Source organism: Sebastes umbrosus, chromosome 18 (genome assembly GCF_015220745.1).
Source record: "Sebastes umbrosus isolate fSebUmb1 chromosome 18, fSebUmb1.pri, whole genome shotgun sequence".
In the NCBI taxonomy this organism is placed as follows: Eukaryota; Metazoa; Chordata; class Actinopteri; order Perciformes; family Sebastidae; genus Sebastes; species Sebastes umbrosus.
In genome coordinates this window covers 18,721,543-18,730,515 of record NC_051286.1, presented here as the reverse complement: position 1 = coordinate 18,730,515, position 8,973 = coordinate 18,721,543, and the positions used below count along the sequence as shown (strand labels likewise).

At 37.5% G+C, this 8,973-nt stretch overlaps 1 protein-coding gene across 1 annotated transcript; it reads right to left on the bottom strand.

Annotated features, from left to right (window-relative positions):
* Positions 1 to 2,272: 2,272 nt before the first annotated feature.
* On the bottom strand, positions 2,273 to 4,892 carry arf6a (ADP-ribosylation factor 6a). The gene is made up of 2 exons (XM_037751102.1): positions 4,734 to 4,892; positions 2,273 to 4,607 (listed from the first exon to the last, which is right to left on the bottom strand). The coding sequence occupies exon 2, from the start codon at positions 3,924 to 3,926 to the stop codon at positions 3,399 to 3,401; it is 528 nt and encodes a 175-aa protein (XP_037607030.1). The 5' UTR covers positions 3,927 to 4,607; positions 4,734 to 4,892; the 3' UTR covers positions 2,273 to 3,398.
* Between the last annotated feature and the right edge of the window lie 4,081 nt (positions 4,893 to 8,973).

Genomic DNA, 8,973 nt, shown 5'->3' with positions numbered 1-8,973 from the left:
GGGAGTCATGAATGGAAAAGCGTAAGCAAACAAGATCATACTTGACACAGCGGAGGCACTGCCCTCAACTGTTCAAATAAAGTGGTTTCATTACAATAACGTCCTTTGAAAATGCAGGAAATTCCTGTAAATGCTGTTTCTAATTCCCCCAAAAAATGTGAGCAGTTTCAGGAGAGATAATGGGCTGTGGCATTTGTGTGTCTATCTCAGTTTAACGGCCTGTCCCTGTCCCTGTCCTTCATGCTGGACACGTCACATGCACGGTGCTGCTCTCAGCACAGCAACAGGTCAAACTTCAAATCAGCAGCGACAGAACAAACACCACTTGAGCAAACAGAGCAAATACAGAGATAGAGAAAGCAAGCATTCTTGCACAGGAATCCCAGGACTGTAACTCTCCTGAACATTGCTACTGTAACATATTAAGAGGAAAAATGTACAGTAATACCTACAAAATGTGACATTTTCAGGATATTTGAGAGTGAGTATTGTGCTACCTATAGGGGAGATCAGGGTCGGTTGGCACACTTTTGTATCAACACCAAATAACCTTCAATTACTCACAGACCACTTGAAAAGTGATGGAAATAATTTGATCCCTAAACAGATACAGGTGTCTGCTAACAAATTATCAAGTTTTTTAGAGCCCAACAAAAAATGTGAAAGGCACAATTTTGTTAAATGTACAAGGAGTGAATTTTCCCCAAATTTTGCCCATCCGGGACAGTTGGGACACCTTGTCGTGGGCTAAAAAAAATATAATTTACCGTAAATTGAAAAAATTGCAGTCTAAATTTGAAGACCTTGTAATTACAATGACACAAATTTCTTTGAGAAAAAGAAATGATTTGTAAAATTATTATACATAAATTACAGAGATATGGAATGGAAAAGCCTTTGTCTTATTTGTAATGATTTGTAACAAGGAACTATAAACAATACTGTCCCAACCGCCCTAGGTTAGAGAAGACACAATTTGAACCCATGCGCTTGCTACCAACAAAACTGCAGAAAGCTAACACTAGCATCAACTGAAAATCAGCTTTCCAACGATATGTTTTTTTAATATGTGGTATAACTAAAAACAGTACGGTAGAAGAAAAATAACAAAAAAGCCAACAATTTACTTACACCCTGTATATTTCAAAACTGTGACTAACAGTCAGAGTTGTTCCGATACCGACACCAGTATTGGAAATGCGTCCGACACTGCCCAAAATTCGGGATCAGGTATCGGCGAGTCTTCCAGTCTATACACCGACCCGACACCATAATTTATTAACTCCCAGGAAAAATCGATTCTTCTTCACTGCTCCAAAACAGTAACCTTCACTGTGCTGTTTCGCCCTGGATGTATCATGGCTGCCACTGGCAACTACTGTTTTAGAGCAGCGAAGAAAAACTGATTGCAGGTAGTTTGTCACGTGACGATAGCAAACAACAACAGTGCGGTGCTAGTGGAGAGTGGAACGGTAACGGTAGTCAGAGCGAGGAAAATGTCGAAACTCTGAGAAAGCGATAATACAGTAGGTGGTTAAAACAAATAAAACATGAATGGCTTCAAAGTATGTAGCCTGATCTCAAGTCTGCCCCTCACGGCGACTCAAATGCCAGGCGAGCAGAGACCTTTCGTGAGGCTGTCACCCTATAACCTCAGCAGTTACACAAGCAACCAAATAAGACGCTGCTCTCATCAAGTTCTCAGTGACCCAGATTCACTCTTCTTATGAGCAAATTCTCACCAGCGTGTAAGATTTTTATCAGAAATCTTGGTTTGTGATATATGCAGAACTTCCTGAAACTTTTAACAGCACCCTTGTTGGAATAAACACATGTTAGAATATTACCAAGAGTGTCCTTATGTAAAGGTTTAAGGTTGTTGACTTCCACGGTTCAAGATTTGGACCACATTACATCTTTAATTTGCTTCCTTTGTGCGAAAATGTCAAAAGCCACACGAGGAGTCGGCTCCCCCGATCCACAAAGTGATACTTTAAGACCTTGCGGCAAAGCGTGGTTTACCTGACAATCACTACTCTGAAACTAGAGATCTCATCACTTATTCACAGCCAAGTGAGTCACACATGCGAGCGCGGAGAGCAAACAGGCCGAGGCTCACCTCCCTCCCTCCTCCTTCTTCTAACTGGTCCTTCTTTCAAACACTTCTTTAACGCCCTGAAACTCTCACTTCCTCCTTTCACGAGCATGTTCAGAAGTGAAATATCACTTTTAACGGTCACAGCTGCTGATTGAAAAGGCGTCACTTCCGTACTGATCTGGATATATTTTTTTTATTATTTCATCAGCATAGCAAAGGGAACAAAAATAAAACAGAGCTATGAAGTATTAACAAGAGTGTGTGTCTGCAGGACCTTGAGTGTATTTCAGGCAAATGATGATGAAGAAGAGGAGAGTTGCAGTCACTGAAGCACCTACATTGGGGGGTTGGGGATTTCGTAAAAACACTTGCTGGGGTCCAAAAGTCAGTCACAGACAATCTAAATGTGCACAGCCAGCTCGTTGGTAACCACCCCCTGTCCCAAAGTGCAAACTCAGCATTTGAGAACACCTTCTGTCGTGATTTTGGGACACCTGTAACCCGTGTCCCTTCCTAAGGCAGCTGAAACTACAAATACTCCACAGTAATGGAAGCTCTGGGAGAAACAAAAGAGGCGGTAATAAGACTGGTGGTAACAGATTCAGACCTTGAAACAACAAAAATATATATCCATAATCACAGTGTGTGTGTGTGTGTGTGAATATCTAGCGTCCACATAGTGTCTTTGAAACAAAAACCGCCACAGTAGACATGATGGACGCGATCACGGCACATGAAATCAGTACGAACACATTTCCTCATCCCCAGTACAATCAAAATATGAAAACAGCTATTTTTTGAGGTCCTAACACATCCATAATACACATTCTTACAAATTACATTAGGAAGTTTTATCGCCATGAAAGTGATATGCTGATGTAGGCGATGGTTTTTCTGGAACTTTCCCATCCTTTGGATATGTAGCTGGGTCATGAGAATACTGAATGAGAGCTAAGCAGGGGCGAAAAAGTATATACCCAAAGTCCCCTTAAAAGAAATTATACAAAAAAAGGAGGAAAATAAAAGCTTAAAAGTAAGCGTATTGTATATTTAAAACAGTACTGATTATACAGAATGTGAACCAAAGCAAACTAGAAAACAAAAAATAAATTTGTTTTAATGAAATCTGGGGTTATATTGAAGTAATTATCAAAAAAAATGAAACAAAATATAATTGCTACTCTCTTTGATATACACTCAGCAGAGAGGTCATGTATTAATTGCTTCAGATTGCATGTTTTTTCAAACTCATCATTCTCAGCTACTTTTGTCGCCTCCCAAGTGTCCAGGCTGGTGAACATTAAGATTTGTAATTTGAGGTAAGCCAGGTCAGGCCCTCGTATAGTCCATCCCCTGTTGTCGCACACGAGGGCTGAACGTACCAATTCCTATCCCTGATCCGGGTCAGGCCCAGCTTCTCCTGGATCTCGTGGGGCTTCATGGCGTCCGGGAGGTCCTGTTTGTTGGCGAAGATCAGGATGATGGCGTCCCTCATCTCCCGGTCGTTGATGATCCGGTGGAGCTCCTGCTTGGCCTCGTCGATCCTGTCCCTGTCGGCGCAGTCCACCACGAAAATGAGGCCCTGGGTGCCCGTGTAGTAATGTCTCCAGAGCGGCCGGATCTTGTCCTGCCCTCCAACATCCCACACGTTGAACTTCACATTCTTATAGGTGACGGTCTCCACGTTGAAGCCGACGGTGGGGATGGTGGTGACCGACTGTCCCAGCTTCAGCTTGTACAGGATGGTGGTTTTACCGGCAGCGTCAAGTCCAAGCATCAATATTCTCATCTCCTTGCTGCCAAAGATCTTTGAGATCACATTCCCCATCTTGTTTGATGTGCATAAATACTTTGTTAGAATAAAAAGACTTCTCTTATGGGGAGAAAAGTTGTGTTTTCAATACAAAGTTATCAGTGTGTGCTGAGGAGCCCCTCCACGTGATGATGGACTGACACGAGCGTCAATAGTCAAAAGGCGGTGACTTTCAAGTTGGACCAGTACAATTAGCTGGACTATGATGGTCTAACCTGAGAGGTGACTTTCAATAGGAGCAGTATGTGTGTAGCCCTCGCAGGATTGGGTGGGGATATATTTTCATGATCCACTGCCCTCCAATGTAGGAAGAAAAAATTACATCCCCTTGTTTCAAACACAGACTTCCTTCAAAATCCACATTGCATTGTCCTTCTTCTCTGTTAAAAATCCCCTCACTCTCAGTTGACTTGAGAGTTTTTTTATTTTTTTGTTACAAAAAAGCCTCCTATATAGACCAGGCCCTGTCCAAAGCCCGGGGTTCCCACTTCCTCCTTGTCTGCCGGCTGTTCAACACTTGCCCTTACACCAATTCCAGTCGATGGATTTCAAAGCACAGTGGTTTTCTCATCAAAAAACAAACACACCCTCACAGACAGGAGCTCTCCGGGTCCGTTTCTTGCACCGGGACATCCAGAGGAAGAGCGTCTCAAAAAGGTCATTGATTCATCCGACTTTCTTCTCTTCTCGTTCCCCCTGTGACACAAGAGAGCGGTCCGGAGAAGGGAGGGGTGTTAGTACATGAGGACAACTTTGGATCCGAAAAGATATTCTCTATGCGGATAGAAAAGCAAAAGAAAAACATAGAAGATAATAGCTTACGTCTGCGGCAATCATCCCCCGGTTCCCCCGGCCGTTTCTCCCCTCTCTTGCCGCTCTCTGTCTCTCTTCCTCCCTCTCTCTCTCTCCAGCCGTTCAGTCACAGCGGTGGCGGGTGCTGCTGTGTTACCGGAAAAGGTGCGGACCCAGATCAGCCGCCACTTCCTCTACACTGCTCTCACACACACTGCTGCTGCGTTCAGGGGCTCCTCAGGAGCTCCGACATCTGAAGACCAAAAAAAAAAAGAGTATCTGACTATATTAAGGATATTGCATGGGAGCCTGGAGTGTGAATATCTTATTTTCCCCACACTTTGTATTATTTGTATACATTTAATTATCGTATTATTTATATGATAATATTATTGTTATATTATAGTAGGCTATATTGTAATACAAATTTGACTATAATTAAAAAGCTATATTATAACACAAAATATGACTATAATCAAAAACTTAAGTTTTTGATTATAGTCATAGTATAATAGGCTATATCATAATAAAAATATGACTATTATTAAAAAGTTAAAAGTTAAATAATATATATATAATATATATTTTTTTAATATAATATCTATATCTATATATACAGATAGATATATAGATAGATATAGATATATATTATAATTAAAAAGTTAAACTTAAGTTTTTAAATAATAATAATATAGATATAGATATATAGATATAGATATATATTATAATTAAAAAGTTAAACTTACATTTTTAAATATAGTCATATGTATTGTATTAGCCTAATATAATCATGAAATATTATTATAAAAATAATATGATGAATAAAAAAAAAAGATAATCATATTGTATGTGAGAGTGTATACAATGCTGCTGGCTCTTTATACACTCACAAACCCATACTTTTTTGTTTCACTACTGTCCATACTATCCTATATAGTATTCATATTTATATTTCTGTAGCCATTATAGTGTATACACCATATCATAGCTCCAGCTGTTTTTTGTTAATAGAATTGATACTATTAGCATTTATTGTACTTACACCTGCACGATATCTATCTATCTATCTATCTATCTATCTATCTATCTATCTATCTATCTATCTATCCATCTACATGTTCCACTGTTCATACTGTATTGGCCATATATTTGTGTATTCATTACAAACTGTTGATACTGTTCATACCGTATATATCTAGCATATTCACAGCTTCCTCTTACTGTTTATTCTCCATTCTGTATTTATTATATACATTACTGTTCATTATGTATATACTCTTTACATTACTCTGCACTTTACTGATTTTTGCATTTCTGGTTAGACAATAAACTGCATCTCATTGTTTCAGTACATGTAGGCCTACTCTGTGCAATGACAAGTTGAATCACTTGTTCTATGCAGATGCAATGCTTGTATGGCAGTGTTAAAATGTTGGTGTTGGTAAATAAAAAAGGTAACTTTAAGCTCCTTAAAACTTATTTTCTCAATCAGCTTCTTAGTATGTGTGATGGGGCAAAGAGGGTGAGACTCATTTAGAAAATGCCATGTGCTTTAATCAGGATGTAGCGGTAGTTCAATCAAAATGATGTCAGTCGTTTAGTCAGTGTCAATTAAATCTGATCAAACCACGCCAATACAGTCCTGATGAAGTAGGTAAGCTGAGTTTTTGGGTAATTTCTAACTTCGATGTTGCTTTGTTCATCATGAATATTTTATGTTATAGATAAGATTCAAAGCCAAATTGCCAGGGGCTTTGAAGCAGTGTTGCACTGCCCCTTCTGGTTGAAAATGTCATGTCTGTCTGTCAGGTTTGCACCTCTGATCACACCCAGCATTGCAGCAAGGTGAGAAGTGAAACCACTGCACAAACAACATTTTTGCTGCTGTCAAGTTGCCATTTGAAGATTTTAAACAGTGTGCCACCTATAAATTAAGTGAGGTTAGGTTTTTCTGCACAATCTGTGCGCTTATTGTTGTTGTTTAACTTTTGTTGTATTTTTAAAATTATGTAAGTTTAGATCTTTCTTCCCTTTTTGTTATTGTTTTGTTTTTCTCCTGGGGGTTGAGGGGGGAGGTCCCTTGAACAAGCCTGTGGCTTCTTGACCTCTCCTGACACATTTCTTGTTTTGTTTTTTTTGTGCAGTTTTATATAAGTGCAAATAAATAAAAATAAATATATAATAATTTTTCAAAATGTTATGAATGTATTAATTCATAATAATCAAACACTGTAAATATCTAAAGTCGAGGCTCAATTGCACAAGTGGAAAATGATATTGCACAGTGAGAATTAAATGAAATTCCACCTGAAAATATCAGGTTATTGATTTAAGACATATAAGACAGCAAAGATTACCCTATTAATTGGCAAATTGAATTATTCTTTTTTACTACTACTTTATTATTTCTACATTTAATGAAAATTACCAAATCATTTCATAATAATTTTTCAAAATGTTATTAATGCATTAATTCATAACAATCAAACACTGTAAATGTTTAAAGTTGAGGTTCCATGTGGGCATGTGAACATGCACTTTTCACTCACAAATTATAAGATTTCCGACTGCACCCAAAGGCACCATACGCCATTTCGCATGCGCGCTTGAAAGCAGCTGAACTGCAGACCGGTCCATTAGCTCGCTGTTGACGCCATTTGAGCTTTCATTATGTATTAAACCGCCTCTAATATTACTCATGCTACAACAATCAGACATGGGCCTGCACATGTGAAATAGATCTCAGGCTTTAGTGCGCCTACTGATCTCCAGAGGGGGTTTACAGCCGGGTCTTTCCGACATGTCTGACTCTGATCATTCATTCAAAACGGTTCCCTATGATTAGTCTGTGACGTGGAGGTTGTAGAGTGAGCAGGGCGGGGGAACTACCATGTTAACCGCTTAATGCAGAGCATTGTGTGTGGAAAATATTTATATTGGATGTACACATGTACTGAAAGAGAAGTGCTCTAATAAACATATTAGGAAAAAACACTCAGTTATGTTTCTGTCCCCTTCATCTGGATGTTTTGTTTTTGTTTTTCCTTATTTAATGATATACAGTATAGTGGGAGGAGGCTCAGGAAATTTGTGATAAATACTGTATTAATAACAAAGAAAGTGTCTCAAGATATATTTATATTTATATATTTATGTAATATCAATATATTACATAAATAAAACTTGTGTTATAAAGATTCAAGCTGGATATTGATTACAAATGTGATTTCTGTGGACTTGAAAAAGTCCACAGAAATCACATTTGTAGTATTCCCCATCTATTATTTCACTGTATACATACAAGAAACTTAAGATGAATGTTGAAATAAATAAGTTTGATGTAATGCTATATTTTAGTCAAGATAAAATTGGAAATAACATGCTGTATATCAATCAATTTTGTATTATTTTTAGAAAATTTCTGAAAGAGAAGTGCTCTGGTATAGTTCTTTATATGTAAGGCATTAATGTATGTATATATATTTTTAATATGTATTTTTTAATATCTTTTAATCATGACTTTTTATAGTGCTTCCTGTATTTTAATGTATTATATGTAATGTATTGTTGTTGTTGTTTCTTTTTTCTTTTCTGGACCTTGAGTCTGCAATAAAGTTTGAATTGAATTGAATAAAGCCGGAGTTTATACATGATATTATATTCATTTAATAATCTAAAAGTCTTAAAGGCTCTTTTGTTGTGGTTTTAAACATTGGATATGATGGTGTTATATTGTTTGAATTAATTAATAAAATGCAGGAAAGTTGGTTTGGTTCCTGACCATTTTTTCTTATGAATATGTCTATAAGATAAGATAAGATATTTCTTTATTAGTCCCGCAGTGGGGAAATGTGCGGTGTACAGCAGCAAAGGGGATAGTGCAAAAAACAAGATGCATCAGCTAACACAGTAAAAAAAACAAAGTGTGACAAAATATGAACCATTTAAATAGAAGGAAGTATAAAAATAGGAGCAGTATATACAGTATTGACAATAAACAGACTATTAACAAAATTGCACAAGTGGAAAATGATATTGCACAGTGAGAATGAAATGAAAATCCACCTGAAAATATTGCACAGTATGAATTACACCTGAGTAGTAATAATGATAATGATATTGCACAGTCATTATACAGTATAGTGCAGTTATTGTCAGTTTTTGGTGTGTAAATATTTGTATGTATCTGTGTGTACCTCTGTTAATGAGCATATGTTCAACAAAGAAAGCATTATATTTAAAAAAAGAAAAGAAAAGAAAAAAAGGAACG